Source organism: Diplotaxodon limnothrissa, linkage group LG13 (assembly GCF_057381915.1).
Source record: "Diplotaxodon limnothrissa isolate DT_005_m linkage group LG13, D_limnothrissa_male_GT1.1, whole genome shotgun sequence".
NCBI classification, from domain to species: domain Eukaryota; kingdom Metazoa; phylum Chordata; class Actinopteri; order Cichliformes; family Cichlidae; genus Diplotaxodon; species Diplotaxodon limnothrissa.
Genome location: NC_140608.1, coordinates 26752749 through 26771552, shown reverse-complemented (window position 1 = coordinate 26771552; position 18804 = coordinate 26752749). Strand labels below are relative to the sequence as shown.

Genomic DNA, 18804 nt, shown 5'->3' with positions numbered 1-18804 from the left:
GACTTTTCCTAACAGTACTGTCATTAATTTTAACACGTTAAATGAGGCCTCAGAGTCTGAGGTCTATCTCGAGTTTTGTTTTTACAATTTCTCTGACCACTGCGTGATGTGACTTTCAGGTAAATCCTGGGAAGATCACGAATGTATCAAAAGTTCTGTTTCTATAAAGGTGGCCAATACTTGCTGATGATCAATTAATTGAGCATTGATTAGAAACACCTGGCTGCTACTCACCCTCTTAATTTCTATGAAAGCAGTAAAGGTGTGCTTAGTTTTTCCTCAGGACTGCGTCCTGTGAAAAACTGTTTTTAAAATACTGTAACTGGATGTTTATTACAGGCTTTAAAGCCTGGTTCACGGTTCCAGCACTACTTCTACAAGTGCATGCTCAGTCCACTGTCAGCGAAACCTTACTATCGTAAAACTAAATGTGACTGTTATATGGATGCATGCACGAATAATACTGCACTTGAGTTTTAGAAAGCATAACAATGAGGGGGCAGCAAAATCCAAAGAAAGTTCACTTGGTTGGTTTTTTTATATTCATTTTTAACAGTTAGTTATACATTGGTGTAATAAATAGGGCATATTACTTAGTGTTTGCACATTGAGTTTGACTGGCTTAATTTATCTGTGCACATTTACAGATGTTACACAGTTCCTGGGTTTTATTAGAATAATTTTTTACATGAAAAAAATTGGGGATGTGCCATCCGCACGTTTATTCTAATCCAGTAGTGGGTGCGCAGTAGTCTGGGATTTCACCATCTTTTACTGTGAATGTAAATCTTCAGTAATTTTAGAATCTGCAAACTTCAAGATCTTTTGCCACAAAGTAAGAATGGGTGGATAAATTATACTAAAATTAAATAAAAAGCATGAAATTAAAAAAAAAAACAAAAAACATTACACCCTGAAGTTTAACCAAACATTTTTAATGCATTATGGTGTATCCTTAGCAGAGATTTAATCCTAGTTCATCTTGCCTGAAATCACGAGAATGTTAGAATGTGTGAAATGTATTGAGAATTCATTTAAGATGGGTTTTTATTTTAAAACAAACTTTAATATTTGACCCTCAAACTAGCATTTTAAGGTTTAATCTGATGTCAGTATGGATTCTTGTGGTATTGCTTTTTAAGTGAGCTTTCACTGACTTCATACATTTAAAATATTGGGATTTTTTTTTTTTTGATGTGTCAGATATTTGTTGTGAGTTAAATCTTTTAGATGATATGTTTCTGAAACAAAGGTCGAAAGTGTGACATATAGCAACCTAGAAGCATTTGACATTCACTGAACAGAAGTAAAACCTCTTTAGACAGACACTGTGCGCAGCTGTGTATATTCACTTACCTGTGCTGTCCAGTTTATAGCTAGTGGCACTGGCAGGTCAGCTGAGCATTCGGGAGTCTCTGCAGGATGCTGTGTGTTAAGAAGATGGGGTAATACTGCGGCATATATTAAGACTTCATTAAAACAAAAAAGCAAAGTGATCTCCGAATTCTGATTAAAAAATGTGCATCAGGAAGTTGGGCATCATAGTTTAGCAATTAGGCTTAAACTGGGATTTCTCAACATGCTAGAAAAGTCTGCTATAATAGGTCAATAGCCTCTTATAATTAACATTAACAGCCACCCTGTATTTATTTAAAACAGTCTTGTTATTAAGACTTTATTGGCTCAACTTTTTAAAGAGCTGAAAAATACATTTTGGTCAATATATATGAGCAGCTCTTTTTTTTCCCCCTGTTCACCTTCAGCATCATACTACTCTGTCCTCATCCTCTCTCACTCCCCTGCCTTCCAAGCCTCCATGCGTCCGTGCCAGTGCTGCCTCCTCCCTGGCTGTGCCTGGTGAGGGATGACCTGGCGCTGGATTTGGCGGAGGCAGCTGGAACACAGGGAGGACTTGGAGCTGTTTTTTTACAGTGCCAAAAAGTTGAGGAGGGCCAGGTAGGCAGGTGGGCACAGAGTGGGGTACCACCACCCTCCTTTGTCCCTGGTGGATGTCATCTGGGCTTAGCTAAGCACCAGCTCACCATGATATCCACCCACCATGCCCAGAATATGCTTCCCCACTCTGACTTACAAAAAGTAAAACATTCACTTGAAAAGTTTTAAGTAATTCTGCTGTCAAAATCTCAAAATTAAACAATTAAAAGAACAAAAACAACCCTTATTCTATGTGTGGAAGATAAGCTGCAGAGCTCACTTCTTCAAGTATCCATTATGTAACCTATTTTTAAAGGATGAAATATTTTTTGTTGAATTATAAATTGTAATGTAAAGCAAAAACAAAATCTGCGTGTGCACAAGTGGCACACCGCTTTGGTTGCATCCTTAGGTTTACCTCTTTCATCTGGTTTAAAGCCAAAGAAATCCCAAATTGGTGACTTTATATTCTTTAGTGCTGTCAGCGTTAACGTGCCGTCATCACTGAACTGATGACATACTGACATGGATTAATTGTTAACGCGATTTACAATTAACCCATCTGGAGTGCAGACTGAGTCAAAATCCTTGAAACGTCTCTGTCAGCGTTTTTCGGGCAGTTTGTCCAAAGTTTGTTCATTCTGCGCTTCAGATGGTTTGAGCGCGTTAAAAATTTTAACCACGTTAATTGTGATGACCACGGTTAAGCCGCGTTAACGCTGACAGCTTCTTCTTTTTTTGTGGGGGGGAGGAAATCGTCCGTGTTTGGACTTCTGTGTTGTAAACACGCAAATCAGTCCGTGCATGATAACATTGCTCTGCCCATCAAAAAGTCTGCGCATCCACGAATATATCGCCCATCTGTGATTGTTGGACTGACGATTTCTGGTTGGAAAATTTTTACATATTGCCCAACCCTACACTAGTGAGCAGCACTGTGCTGACTTTAATTAATTTACAGATGCAACCTATGCAGCGCTCGTTTAAATTTCCACTTTGGCGATGCATGATGACATTTAAATTTATCCTTTATCCTGATTTCAAAAATAAATTGTCTCATTATTTTTCAAAGTTCAACTTGTTTTTTTAAAAGTTTAGCGTTTTAAAACCAGATCTCACCAACTTTACCAGAAAGATCAATCTTACTGGACGAGCAGAGGAGAACTGCACGTCTCATTTCTGCAAGTAGTTCATTAGTCTGGGACTAAGATATCACAAATCATGCTTTCAGATAGTGAGGCTTTTCTGCTCGAGCAGTCACAGCAAACTCAGAGTCAATCACAGGGAGCTACAAGCGAAACGAAAAGAACATTTCCATGATCAAAAATCAAGAATGCAGCCTTACTACTGTAAAGCTTACAATCAACCAGAATCATCACATGTACCTGTGACGAAATGTCATTAAGTGTCATTTTATATGGAAATTCCACAGCCACAGCCTTCCACAGCCTGCGTTTAGGTTAACCTACACTGGGCAGAGGTTTTGTGTATCTCTTTCAATAGCAGAGCAGAGACAGCAGCTATGCAGATGAGTGTGGGTGTACTGATTTTCTCTATGCATAGAAGAAGGTTTTCCATCACGCTGGGGTTATGTGGAGATATTTTATCTGTGCTACGTCTCAGTCACAGCGGGTTATCGTGTCTCTCCACACCCTCTCCAGTTTGACCCAGATTTAGGGGCACAGATGTAAATCACTGATTTGCCATCAGCAAAGTGAACAACCCCACATGCATTTGGTGAAGTTGGCCTGTTTGGATTTGGATTGGCTGTAGGTCAACATCAAGTTGTAGAGTATTCCATTTGATGATGAATAATTTTTTTAGTGTGGAAAATGATCCAGTCCTTACGGTAAACTGTGTGTTTCTCAGTGTGCACAATGAGAGTGCGCCTTACCTTAGACTTGAGTTTAACAGTGAGGATGTGCTGCCTTCCAGCGGAGTCCTCCGCTTTCAGTCTCAACATTCGGAACTCGGTGTCAATGAAGAGCAGCCTGAAGATGGACACGCACAAAGCACACGCCATAAATCAACCTCTATTCATAGAGAAGGGCACACGCAACACTGTAACCTGACAGCAGCCATCATCCGTCATTAATCACAGCTGCAGAGAGCAATATTGAGACATAAACTCTACCTTGAGATTTATCACTCTGGGTACCAACACAGTGACATTACATCAGACTGCAACTCTGGAGTCATGGCCTACAACTATGGATCATTTTCTGCTAATCTGTGGTCCTCTGCAGCAAACTGTGGCCACAGTAACCTGACATCACACATAAAGTCCTGGCCCATACCTTAGTGTGCCATCCTGTAAGTTATTTTGCCAATTCACCCTGTTAATAAACAGTTGACTAGTCATCTTACCATAATGATGTTCACATATATTTGTATTAACCACTAAATACAGAATGAAAATAATGAAAAGTGCCACTAGCTTGGCAAAACCTGTCTGTCTGGTGGGTTTTTGCCAGTAAAAAGAAACGAAACACAGTTTGTTTCAGCACAGAACCTGGTAACTGCATCTGCTGGATAAGAATATTGGGTCTCCCTGCTTCTTGGAGAATTCCATCTATGGATATGATTTATGAGGAACTTCTGGGTATTAAAAAAAAAAACAAAACAAGGAAGACAAAATAGATGGTGGGCAAAAATGAACTGTGACCCCTTTTGCACAGGTATATGATCCATCCATTCATGGTTTCTGACATGGGATGAATCTTAAAATGCAACTGATGGCCATTTCCATTATTTTGTCATTTTATTTTCTCTTTGTAAAAGTTCCCAAAAATAAAGTAAAAAAAAAAAGAATGAAATTTAGCTGAGTCCTGCTAGTCCCAGACCCACCTATCAACCAGCGTTAGCAAAGAAGGTAGTTTTATATTAGCATTAGGTTAGTGAGCTAAAAAGAAACATACAAGACAAAAAATACATTACATAACAATTACGTTGCACATTCTCAGTCTTATGCACGAACACATTATTTTTATTGAACAAATAATTTATAGTAATTATCCCATAAATAAAGTTAATAATGTTTGTATATACTTTAGTATTTAATAAAAATATGCAGGTAATTAAGACAGAGACAACATTTGTTAATTAATGTTTTAGTTATTATATGAATAATGTTAATAAAAATTCATTAGCTGACAGAAACAAACCTCAGCCAACACCAGTTTGTCCAGAGGAATAACATGACGCTAACATTAGCGTGGCTTTAGCAGTTACAGCAGTGGGAGGAAGCTCTCAGAAAACGATGCGTCTCTGGATGACCTTAGGCTGAGATGTTTTTCAGCCTGAATCAACTTGTAAATCAGACCTTCTCCTTCCTGAGCTAATTATAACCTATTGAGGTTAAGGACACAACACTGATGTGGCTGGAGCATTCGCCAACACTGCTGTCAGATTTACTGCTCCTTCTGCTGCTCCAGCACACTGTAAAGGAGTCAGTTCCTCCCCCTCGCCAGACCAACTCCAGTCTACTGAGACCCAAAGATAAAAGACTGATCCGAGACAAAGGATTTGAACAGTCCTCCTCCAGATTTACAGTACATTACGACGGGCGCTCTATGCCGAGGCTGACATGGCTGTATATCAGCTGAGGATTTATGGAGTGTGTTAGAGAGGACTGATGTGAACATTGTGCTCAGGAAATGACACGCGCACACACACACACACTTAGGGAAGTGATGGAATGATGGGAGACGGTGTCCGATGGGCCCGACTCATAAAAGCGTCTGCTTGCTCACTCACTTTCAATCAAACGCCGGAGTAGGGCGTCCGTGCTTTACTGCAATATGCTCACTAACATCTATGCATACAGGCACCCAATGTCACCATCGAGCTAGTCTGACAAAGCCACAATTTTGGTTTTGTGTGAACCAAAAATCGGTGCTACCTGCTGAAACAATCTAGCCAAAGTATTGAATTGAAAGGCACTACTCTGACTATTTCATATCCTGCACTTTTACCAAAAGGACAGTCATAAAATACCGATTGCTGCTCACAGCAATAAAGACACAATAATGACAAGTTACCAAACCTATTCAGGTGATGAAAGTGACCAGTTTCCGAAAGAACAATTCAATGGATAACAAGTGGAATCATTAAAATCAAGTGCCAGTGAGTTACAGAAGGCATGAACAAAAGAATGACCGTCTGTGAAAAAGGAAAACCTCTCAATGTTTTTACTTTTGATATCAGAGTAACCCACGATCGATCCCTTTCTACAGCTCTCAGTCTCGTAGGCTTGATGGAACTCAACTTAACAACCATTATAGGCACCTTGAATTAAAATGAATCTTTGACATTTTACTATTTTACCTGTACAACTATCTACATCTACAGTACTGTGCAAAAGTCTTGGTCAGCCTTCTTTTTTTTAATATCTCACAAAATGCCAGCCATGTTTTTTTTAAGTCACCTTGAGTCCTCCAGTCTTTGGCTGCTTTTTCACCCATTTTTAGCCAAGTACCTGACCACTGAACTAGGAATCATTCAAGTACAAGAAAAATGGTACATCCAAGGATAAAATAAAATAAAAATTAATTACGCAGCAGTCCTAAAACAATAGATGAACAGCATCTGAAAGTCATATCCTTAAGAAACAAAAAATAAACCTACCAGCAGCGACCTGATACAGGACCTGACAGACACATCTGGTACCGAATTACAAAAGAACTAAACTGAAAACGAGTGGTGACAGGTCGTATGGAGTTATGAATCCAAATTTGACATTTCTGGTTCAAATCACTATCAGGTTGTGGGGAGGAGGTCAGAAGAGGTACAACTGTGAGTGTCTGCAGCCTCTAAAACAGGCTGTGTCATGGTGTGGAACTACATTTCAGCCAGTGGTCTGGGAATGTTGTCAAAACTGATGGAATTATCCGATGGAATAACCCAGAAAAGTACTGTCAGATTTTGATCCACAATGCAATACAATCTACAGAGCGCATGTTTGGCAGCAGACCACAATCCAAAGCACACAGCAAAAGCACACCTGGATAGAAAAACATCAGTCTGGCCTCCCCAAAGGTAGAACCTCAACATTTGTGTTGAACGCAGCTAACATCCAAAGAACTTTGGAATATCACACTATACAATTTTTAAAGACAGAGAAAAAAAAAATTAAAGCAAGAAATACTTAACTACTAAATATCTGTTTGTGTTTGTTTTTTAATTTAATGCTTATTCAAGAATGTTGGCAAACCACTCTACTTCAAAATATACTTCACAAGTTCTAGCAGTGTGCAATGCAAGTACATAGTATTCATGAGAAACCACTGAAGTATGTTTTCTCTGATGTGGTGCACGCAAAGAGTAATGAGAAAGAAGTAAGGCTGGCACAGCAGCAAATTTGCCATTGGATATTTAAGCTGTAAAACAGAAATTCAAAAAACATCAAAGATTATTGCTAAAGTTGACTTTTGCTGTATAAATCTGGCAGAATGTACAGAGATAATCTAGACCATAGGTGTCAAACTCTGGCCCGCAGGCCAAATTTGGCCTAATTACATTTGGCCCGCAAAGCCACACCAAATTACTATTAGAGCTGGCCTACTGGTATTATACAGCTAATATATATATTGTTTAGTATTAAGCTTTGCTTGTTCCATATTCAGTTTTCCAGCAAAACGTGTTTGAGTCCATAAGAAAAGATTCATTCTTATATCTAGAGGAATAAATATATTTCAGTAAATATTAACGTTAGCCCGCGACTTTGTTCCAGTTTTGAATTTTGGCCCACTGTGTATTTGAGTTTGACACCCCTGATCTAGACAGAACAAATCTGACCAGTATACAAGTTCTTTTTCTTATACAGTAATTTTGGTTTCTTGACAAAGAATATCAGGAGGGAGAAAAAAAATCATTGGTGCATTGCTAAAACACATTTCCAGCTCCTCTCCTCTGGGGTTTCACACCCCGTATAGCAGGGACTAGCTGCCGCCCCTACTTGGCCATGATAGAAACAGCGTGACAGTCAGATGTCCTGCTGGGAAGACTGATGAGAGCATCCCATTTGCAACTCCACACTTCCAGACAGCGCACACCACGCACATCAGTGTGTGCGCATGTGTCTGATTTTTTTTTTAATATGGGAGTGCGTGTTGACAAAGTGATTCATGAATGGTGAGATCAACACATATGTAATGCTTGTGTGCGCTGCATCAGAAACACACATGCAAAACGATGGCATGCACAAGAATGAAGAATGGATAGAGAACGATGTAAGCCATACAAAAATAAATAAATACTAATAATAATAATAATAATAATAATAATAATACTAATAATAAATACACCAACTTTAATAAGATAGAAGCCACTACCTGCTTTACACTTTAACTGTGCTATTCAGGACATTCTCATTACTTACAGCAACCCCAGATAACAACATTGTGTAATTTTACAGAACAGGATTTTACATGCACTTTATTAGCTGGCCTGATAATGTAACAAAAACAGATGAAACCGTGCGCCCCCCCCAGCTCCAGCCCATCAGAAGCTTGCCGATGTATCTGGCCTCAGAAGAGCAGCAACGCAGTGTGACCGCATGATAATACTGAGATAAGAAGAGACGGCGCTCTGCACATCCACCAAGAGGCTGTGAACATCGAGTGCCAGCTGTGCCCATAATGAGCCCTGCAGCTTCTAGGGCCACGTTTGGAGGCCTCCGAGTGATGGCAGCTGACCTACTTGACCTCATTTTCCATTAATTAACACATGGTTTGCCATCTCCAGCCAATTAAGATGACCACACTCTCAAAATGCACAAATGGAGACACATGGAGAGAGACAGAGCTGCTCACTTACCTGGCCCAATCAGCAGACAGAATTACAGCTGAAAACCCCTGGTGGCTATTAGCACGGCCCGTACCAATTAAGACGCTAAGCGAATCTCGAGTGCTTTGGAGATTGAGGCCCACTGTGTATAATGCCTCCTAACCGTAACACGACACTGAAAATGATGTTGGTCCCATTTCAGCATAAAGCATACCTTCACCCCCCCACACTCCTATTAAAACCTGAGAGTCTTCAATTAGAGCCATTTGCATTTCGCTAATATCATAATTGTAGCTCCGGTCATTAATAGGAAAGTAGAAAATGAGTGTAGTAGTCAAGGCTTAATCCGAGCTGGGGGAGAATAGATATCTTTCTCCTAACCGCCGCCGCCACCTCCTCCTCCTCGTTCTCTCCTGATGAGCGGAGAAAACGGTATTAGCCAGACCCGTCAGCGCACGTGGGCTGAGTGTTATTAAATGTGACCTGGATTTAACTATAACTCAATAACTAAAAATAAGGAAGTCATTAAGAGCCATTTGTTAATGTAGAACTGTGTTGTTGTAGGCTCTCCAATCAGTTTACGCTGCTGAAGAAAGGGGGGGTGCTCTATACAGCCTTTTAAAGCAGTGGGGGTTTCTGCTCATATATGCACCACAATAAGTTAATCCTGCCCCTGGGGAAAACGCAGAAAACTAAAAATACATATATCAAAGCTTTGACAGAGGAACAGGAGAGCCACCGAGTTGATACGTGGAGCTCCATCAGCAAGCAATTCCACAGGCAAATTACTACCACAGTATCCTGGGACCATGTAAGTGGGGAATGGAACCATGTTACTACATTGTTCATTAAGAGAAAATAACTTGTTTGATTATGGCTTGATATTCTCAAAGCTAATTTCAACATTGCGTGGGGATTGAATCTGCACTATTTTAACTTGATGATCACACCCACAGCTTTAGGATCACCACATGCACCTACAGACTTCCATAACATTATCTGATCAATCTCATGGAGGTCATCCTGATTGCAAATGTTAAAAGTGACAGAGGGTTTACTTCCAGCGTATGAACATGACTGTGCCTGAGCAAGCCTGACCTACAAAATCCAGTTCTCCTCAGACTAGCGGGACCACTGCATAAACTCACAGGGCACACTTAAGCATACAGTGTCCTGAACCACTTTTAGATGTGGGTCCAGGAATGGTTCCATTAAATGAGGCGGTGTGACTGCAGTGCTTCTACGACTAAGACTGCTTGTGAAAACAACTGTTAAGTAATTAATAAACCTATAAGTCATGGGAGGACAGTGTGCAGTAAAAATAGCCAATAAATAAACCATAAAATTCATAAACCACAAACCTCTTTGTGCTGTGCGAGACAGAGAGCGGGCGATCAGAGAGAGAAGCTGAGCCTGACCATAAGGCTGGATGCATTTCACAGCAAGTGCTTATTTGGATTACACTCATTTTGATTGCTTTAATAAAGTACGCCTTTTTAAACTTGTAAGAACGTGTAACTATAGTAACTGGCTGGTTCTGGTTAGACTTAGTCTGATGATGACGTAACAACTAACTAAATGTCAGTTTCTTCTAAATTTTAAGACATGAGAAAGAATGATAATTGTTTCAGCGAGTATGAAGAAACGCATACTAACTATTAGAATATACACAGGTGAGCGGTAACAGTGGCATGTAAAGGCCTGATGTTTTGGTAAGAAAACAGTTGCAGTGCAATGAAAAAGTATTTTGCATCTTCCTAGTTCCTTAGTTGTTTTGCACATTTCTTTCACTTAAATCTTTCAGATCAAACAAATTATATTAGTCAAAGATAAAGTAAGAAAAATACAAAATGCAGTTTTACGTGATTATTACAGGAAAAGAAAAACAGCTATCCAAACCTAACTGGCCCTGTGTGGAAAAAGTAATTTCCCCACCATTGTTAAATGATGAATTAACAGTGATTAACCACACTTTTTGGAAAGCTGAGTTCACTTCCACTTGCTACACCCAGGCCTGATTACTGCCAGACCTGTTGAATCAAGAAATCGCTTAAATAGAAACTGTCTGATAAAGTGAAGCAGGCTAAAACATCTCACAAAGAAACACATGCCAGGATCTAAAGAAACGGGGAAACAAAGTCACTGACCTCCGTTGGTCTGGAAAGGGTTACAAAGCCAATTTAACCTCCTAGGACCTGGCGTCCACATATGTGGACATCACATTTTGGGTTATTTAGACCAAAATACTCAATTTTGCTCTACAAGGGCCTGATATCCACTTACAAGGACATTATACTGCTACTGTTCTATCAAAATTTTAAATGAATATCCTCATATATGGCTCTCTTTTTTCTTAGAAACTAAAATTAGGTAAAAAAGAAAAAAACTGCTAATTCAGCCCAAATATCAAAGAGAAATTAAAAATACATGCTGTGGCAGAGTTTGGGTCTTAGGAGGTTAAAGGATTTGGGCCTCCACCAAACCATGGAACACCGGTGAACCTTCACAGCAATGGCCAGTCTACCAAAATTACTCCAAGAGAGCATTGACGACTCATCCAGGAGACAAAAGAACACAAAAGAACCCAGAACAACATCTAAAGAACTTCAGGCCTCACTGCCTATGTTAAGTTCAGTGTTCATAATTTAACAATAAGAAAGAGAAAGGTCAGAAATGGCATCCTTGGGAGAGTAGCAAGGCAAAAACCACTGCTGACTAAAAAGAACACAAAGTTTCTCATTTGCCAAACAATATTTTGATGATCCCCAAGACTTTGGGGGAAATGTCCTGTGGACTGACCAGACAAAATCTGAACTTTCTGGAAGGCTATGTTATATCTAGTGTAAAAAACAGAACATCATATCAACAGTCAAACATGGTGGTGGTGGTATGATGGTCTGGCGCTATTTTGCTGCTTCAGGACTTGGATGAGTTGCCATAACTGAGGGAACCATGAATTCTAGTCAGTACCAGAAAATCTTGAAGGAGAATGTCCAGCCATCAGTTTGAGCTCTGAAATTCAAAAGCACTGATCCAGGAGGACAAAACAAACAGAAGGTCCATCTCAGACTAAGTCAGAAAAGAGCAAAAATGTCTGATTGTGCCACTTTTGTTGCCAAGAACAGCAATCAGTTATTAGGTTTTATTTTTTTCCACGTAGGGCCAGGTAAGTATAGATAATCTTTCATTCCACTAAAAAAAGGTGACTCGGTTATCCGTTTGTCACAACATTCTTGGCAAGTAAAGTATTTTCCCCCTACAAACAGCAGCATGCACCATAAGCAGGCCTGTAGGATATTTCCAGAGGACTGCTTTGTAATAACACGATCAGTGTTGTTGCCTAAGCAGATAATTTCAGAGCCTGCCTCTGTCAGAGATTTCTGCCTATTGAAAGGAAATACTTCCGTCTCCAAGTGCTGCTCACAGGGGATTGTCTGACTCTTGGGGTTTTCTGTCCAATAATGAAGGGTCTTTACCTTACATTATAAAGTGCCTTGAGATGAATGCTGTTGTATGTTGTTGTGGTGTCCTATACTCAGCAGACACAAACCTAAGCTGCGACTCAGACAAAACCACCAGTAAAAGTGCCGTTCAGAGCTGGCAAACATGCTGACACACATTTCACAGCTTAATGACTGACGCGCCAATAAAGCCCTGGTTCCGGAGCATGTGTTGGTACTCTTACTGGCCCACTTACTTGTCCCACCCGAGGGTCTCCATCTCAGAGATGAGCTGAGAGTAATACTGCGGAGGCGGGATGGAGCGGCACTCGGGGCGGCTCTTCAGCACCACTTCCTGCAACAACACACACAGAGCTCTTCTTATTTTAAGCCCAGATTACTATGCACATCATATCACAACTTACTCTCAGGAGCAATCTTTCTACAGAGCAAGCTGAATCAGGGCCGTGATGACAGTTTTCTTTATTTTTATGGCACAAAATACACATGCACGTGCATATGCCTCTCAAGCAAGGCTATTGATAATGCCTGGAGGTTCCCATTTAGTTGCTATTCATGAAGCTACAATGTCAAAGTGACCGTGCGAGCCGCCATGTCATTCTCCTCCTTACCAAGACAGTCTTCAGCTCCAGAATGAAACCGACAAGATCAGCCGACTGCTGCAGCCTCTGTGAGGAGTCAAACACGAGAGAAAAGACATCCTTGAATGGAGGGATAATGAAGTGACAGTGTCTATTTTTTTCCTCTAGCCAGCCATTCAAATCAAACAGTGTTTGTGATTAATGGGGGCTGCCACCAGCTTTAATAATTAATGATAGCTTAAAGGCTGTGAAAATAATGAACTTTGCAGCCCGGGGTGAAATATCAATCTCATCCAAATAACCCTGAGGGGCCACATAACAAATAGGGACATTTTCCAGGCGATGTTAATTAAACAGTGAAAAATATTTTTTCTCTGCCTGTGAGTGAGGCGAGCCTGATGGGTGACAGAGGGAGCAGGAGCGACACAAAGGAGCCAAATACAAAGCACGCAGCACAAAACAGCGTGCTCTCATAGACTGAGACAACATATCACTAAATACCAACATGCGGCACATTTACCTGCTTCAATATGCGCTCATATCCACGCAACAGGTGCTTCAGCTGCCAGCAGCAGTGCAGCCTGTAAGGACAAAGTTGTGAATGGGTTACTGAGGACATCTTCTGTGGCCAGGCACAAGTTTCAAGAACATCTTTTCTGGCTCAAAATCTGCTTTCAATGGTGCGTACACACGTATCGCTGATTGGCCAAGTTACCTTACCCTAACAGTAATCCATACATTTTCCTGTTAGTGCAGGCCATAATTTAACCTTGATTAAAGGTCAAAATGCTTTTTTAGTGGTGCCTTATGTTTTTTATAAACCAGAAAATATAATAACTTAGTGATTGCATAGGGGTGTATAAACACATAGAAAGTGAAAAACAGGTAAGTGAAGAAGAAACACTGATCAGAGCAGCCTACACCTATTGCAGAGTAACTAAGGAAGGATTCAGTCACCCGATCCATCCCTAACTATATGCTTTATCAAAAAGGAAAGTTTTAAGCCTAATCTTAAAAGTAGAGAGGGTGTCCAGAACAAGAATTTCCATCTTGTTGTCATGAATTATTTTACTTAAATACCAATTCAGTAAATTTATAACTCTGCATGTATTTGTTGTTACATTTTATTTAACAAAGCTAGTAACTGTATGTAGATTGGACAAAGGATGCCATGTGGAGTTGAAATGTATGAGGAAGAGGAAGACCATAGACAACATTTAGAAATCTAGTGAATCCTTAAGATGCTCAGGATAGGGTGAGATGCAATCATACGAATACATACAGCAAATGTGCATGAGGCAGAGATCCAATTTCCCCTAAACCTTCATCGGTTCCCTGTTAAATCCAGCACTGAATTTAAAATCCTCCTCCTTGCATATAAAGTCCAGAAAAATCACGCTCCGTTATATCTTAAAGACCATATAATATCATATTATGTCAACAGATAACTTCACTCTCACACTGCAGACTTACTTGTGGTTAAAAGTACAGGGTGGGCCATTTATATGGATACACCGTAATAAAATGTGAATGGTTGGTGATATTAAAGTCCTGTTTGTGGCACATTAGTATATGTGAGGGGCAAACTCCTCAAGATGGGTGGTGACCATGGTGACCATTTAGAAGTCGGCCATCTTGGATACAACTTTTGTTTTTTCAATAGGAAGAGGGCCATGTGACACATCAAACTTATTGGTAATGTCACAAGAAAAACAATGGTGTGCTTGGTTTCAACTAGAGCTGGGCGATATGAGATTTTTTCATATCACGATATGTCTTTTTCATTTCAGGCGATAACGATATCTACCACGATATAAGCCAAATAACTATATTTGTAAGATTTAAATGTGCCGTTGCTCACAAGTAAAATGTGAAATAATCAGCAGCTTGTTTTTATTTAAATATTTATTTCCCATAATAAGTTCAACAGGGTAGATGTACTTAAGGAGCATGAGACTTTTTCAGATAAATAAAGGCAAATATTGCAAACTACACAAAAGGCAGCCGCTAAAGCGTTTAAGTTTCAAAATAGAACAAACGAAACAGACTAAATTGTCAATTCCACTTAGAAACAAAATATTAATTCTAAAAATAAATCTTAGTTTGTTTTACAGAAGAACAGACAAAACTGACTAACTTTTGTCAATATCAAATAAACTGAGAACTAAAAGGAAATTCTCAATCTCTCCTTGTTGTATAGCTGAGCTTTTCAAACAGTTTTAACAGTTACTTTAGTCTGACAAAAGCCGAATGACTAATTAGCGCTTCCAGTCAGAGACTGAGGCTACGTCCACACGTACACGGGTATTTTTGAAAACGGAGATTTTCCGTTTTCGTTTTAAAAAATAATCCCGTCCACACATAAAGGCAGAAATGAAGGAAAACGCTGCTATGAACATGCCAAAGCAGCAGGTGGCGCTAGATTCCTAACCGTCAAGAAATGTTGGCCAATCAGAAGTCTAGAAGCCTCGGTGGGAAAAAGTAAACAAAGCTGCGGCATAGAAGCAGAACCGAGTCGTATGTGTAGACGGACAGAAAAATGTGTGTGTATGTAAGCATTTAAACACTGCAGAGAGTAGAATTAACAGTAACAGTATTGTAGAAATTCATTTCACCGAAACAATAACGTGGCGCACAGTGTGACGCATGCACCAGTTTATTGTATTTCCAGACTTGCTTTCGGCACAATTTACAGTGCACGCTACTCTGTTTTTTGTCAGACTTGAAATAGCCGAAATACCTTCACACTACGGAACTTCTATGGCTCTTCCGTTCGACAATCTCTCCGGCGTTGGAACCATCATCTGTTTTCTCTTCGGTCACGCTCGGTTGATTTTTCTAGTCGGCACACTCATTTCCTCCATTACGCGCTGGCTCCATTACCCGCTGGCTGCTTCCCAAACAAACACACGTGCGGCTTGGCACTTGTGCTGTACGTAACAAGTCACGCGACGTGACGCTGCGGCTGTGATTGGTTCGGCTCTGCGCTACCTAATTTGGATTGGCTGACCTTTTTTTTTTTTTTTTTTTTTAAGAGGACAAGAGCGGCGAGGTCTATCGCGATAGCTTAATTTCTCTATCGAGTAAAAGTTATATCGCGATACATATCGTTATCGTTCTATCGCCCAGCTCTAGTTTCAACGTAACTTTATTCTTTCATGAGTTATTTACACGTTTCTGACCACTTATAAAATGTGTTCAATGTGCCCATTGTGTTGGATTGTCAATGCGACCCTCTTCTCCCACTCTTCACACACTGATAGCAACACCGCAGGAGAAATGCCAGCACAGGCATCCAGCATCCGTAGTTTCAGGTGCTGCACATCTCGTATCTTCACACCATAGACAATTGGCTTCAGATGACCCCAAAAATAAAAGTCTAAGGGGGTCAGATCGGGAGACCTTGGGGGCCATTCAACTGGCCCACGACGACCAATCTGCTTTCCAGGAAACTGTTCATCTAGGAATGCTCGGACCTGGCACCCATAATGTGGTGGTGCACCATCTTGCTGGAAAAACTCAGGGAATGTGCAAGACACCCTACGAGACCACCCATCTCCCATACTACAGTTAACAAACTGCTTGTTAAGTTTCGTGAAACTGGTTCAGTGTTGGATTGAAATCTGCTGCAATGACCCGGTTACTGCGTTCACCAGATATCAACACAATTTCGATCCGCTCCTCACGTGTTAACCTCTTCGACATGTCAATGGCTGTGAACAAAGAGAAACTTGTAAATAACTCATGAAAGAATAAAGTTACGTTGAAACCAAGCACACCATTGGTCACCACCCACCTTGAGGAGTTTGCCCCCTCACATATACTAATGTGCCACAAACAGGACTTTAATATCACCAACCATTCCATGTTATTACTGTGTATCCATATAAATGGCCCACCCTGTAGAATGTTTTGGTTCAAGATACTCTCTATATCAGCTCCCCCTCCCTGAGCCTGGTACTGTTGGAGGCTTCTTCCTTTTAAAAGGGAGTTCTTTCTCCCCGCTGTCAACATCTGATTTTTGGTGTTTTCTTTTTATTATTGTAAGGTCTATAATATAAAGTGCCCAGAGGTGGCTGTTGTTGTAAATTGGCGCTATATCAATAAAACTGAATGGAATACACAAAACAGACCACAGTCTTATAATTAATAACCTGTGGGGCGTAAAATTGAGCAGGGACAGACGCGAATCAGGAAAAATAGCAGCAACAGAAATTCAGTTTTGGTTTAAGGGGAAGCAGCAGAAAGCTGAGGATATGTCTTAGGAACCAAACAATGCAGTTTAATGTTGTTACTAAACAATACTGTTAAGTTAGCTCTCACAAATTAAGATACATTAAAATACTGTTACTTCCTTATAATGAAGTTGATTCTGCCTGAAAAGAGCCTTTGCTTGATGATGTTGGTCATAACTACATGTGGGAAAGTTAAGCCATTTCATATAAATCTTATTTTCTTTTTATTCTTTGGAAGCTTTTATAAGTCATTTTCATGAAAATTATATATTTTTAAGGTATTTCTGTTTGGCACAGTTTTACCCAGCATGCCCTTCCTGATGCAACCCCAAAGGTTCTTTGAGTCTTTGGCTGGAATCAGCTTTTAGTTTACTAAGCAAATCTGTTAACTACTACATTATAGCAGCACTTTACTACAACTCCCTTATTAGACCTTATCCCGTATCACATTTAAAACATTTGTACAGAGAATGCAAGGGGATGCTTGTACTTGGCCTCCTTGAGCTGTCGATCTGGTGGGAGTACTATTCTCATCCTGAAGTCTCTTTCCTGGGGGGGGGGGGGACAAGACAAAGCATTATTAAAGCAGATTACTAGCTCTGCGATCAGTGTACCACAGAGGTTAATGCCTTCTACAACTAACGCGCTAATGAAGAACACGTGACCGACCAACCTACGTTAAGGAATTGGATAATATTACGTTTCTTTGGGTGTTTCAAGAGACACATAAATAATAGAAATTTACTTTAGACCACGTTTTCAACTTTTTTTCATCGCTTTAATACGGCATGACACTCGTAGTAAGTAACTGCTTTCAAGATTATATACCAGCTTATGAAGTCGTTTCATGCGCTAATACAATTACGGTTCTGCTACCGATACTAATGTAAGCTGCTTAAAAAACAGGACGAATTTACCAGAAGTTTCTATAAATCAGTTAGATGTCTAAATATATGGTTTCCAGACAAGTATTTGCATCCAAAGCAAAAAATCTTTAAATTAATCGTTTTTTCAATATGACACTGACATACGTCCAACAAAAAACAACACACAAACGCATAATTTTACCTGAACAGTGATAAATCCATCGTAGACTGTCTGCTGCTTGTTGAGAGGTACAAGCAACGGGTTATCGTTTACCAGTGATTTCTCCATAAAACTTTCTATGACCTTTTACGCCTAAGTTTCCGCTCGCAAAGCAGGGTGGCTACTTCCTAGCTTGAGTTGGACCGTACAGACTGGCACTTTCTGATTAGTCGCTGACTTGAACCAAACCTGAGAAATTCAAGCTAAAGCTGTTAAACGTAGAATTAGCAAGAGGTGCGTTGACAGGAGAATCAATCGCAACCCCTGCATCCCGCCATTAAATCCCAAACAGTCGACGTCATCGAGTTGCTTTCAAAGACTTACAAAAAGTATCGTAATTCTGAAGTTTCTTGACAGTCGTTGGTGTGACGTTTAAACGTTAGTGTGTTGATGATTTTACTGATTAACTGCCGGTCTCTACGGAAGGTTTAACTGTTGAAATTACTGAAAATTACCGACATTATTGCCCATTATGTAATTGCGTCTAATTGACAGAAACATAATTTTTATTTTATATATAATCTTGCTCTCATCCCTTGGGGCAGGGGTGTCAAACTCAAATACACAGTGGGCCAAAATTTAAAACTGGAACAAAGTTGCGGGCTAACATTAATATTTATCAAAAAAAAATCTTCCTCCAGATATAGGAATGAATCTTTTCTTATGGACTCAAATAAGTTTTGCTGGAAAACTGAATATGGAACAAGCAAAGCTTAATAC

At 40.0% G+C, this 18804-nt stretch overlaps 1 protein-coding gene across 1 annotated transcript in view; it reads right to left on the bottom strand.

The window, feature by feature from the left end:
- Window positions 1-18356, bottom strand: part of fancl (FA complementation group L) — a 37063-nt gene extending 18707 nt beyond the window's left edge. The window contains exons 1-7 of the mRNA XM_085368945.1: window positions 18067-18356; window positions 17489-17547; window positions 13284-13344; window positions 12794-12850; window positions 12419-12516; window positions 3830-3926; window positions 1357-1425 (exon numbers count right to left, since the gene is read on the bottom strand). Coding sequence (XP_085225071.1) covers window positions 1357-1425; window positions 3830-3926; window positions 12419-12516; window positions 12794-12850; window positions 13284-13344; window positions 17489-17547; window positions 18067-18153 — 528 coding nt within the window. The 5' untranslated portion in view covers window positions 18154-18356. The remainder of the gene's footprint in view (window positions 1-1356; window positions 1426-3829; window positions 3927-12418; window positions 12517-12793; window positions 12851-13283; window positions 13345-17488; window positions 17548-18066) is intronic.
- Between the last annotated feature and the right edge of the window lie 448 nt (window positions 18357-18804).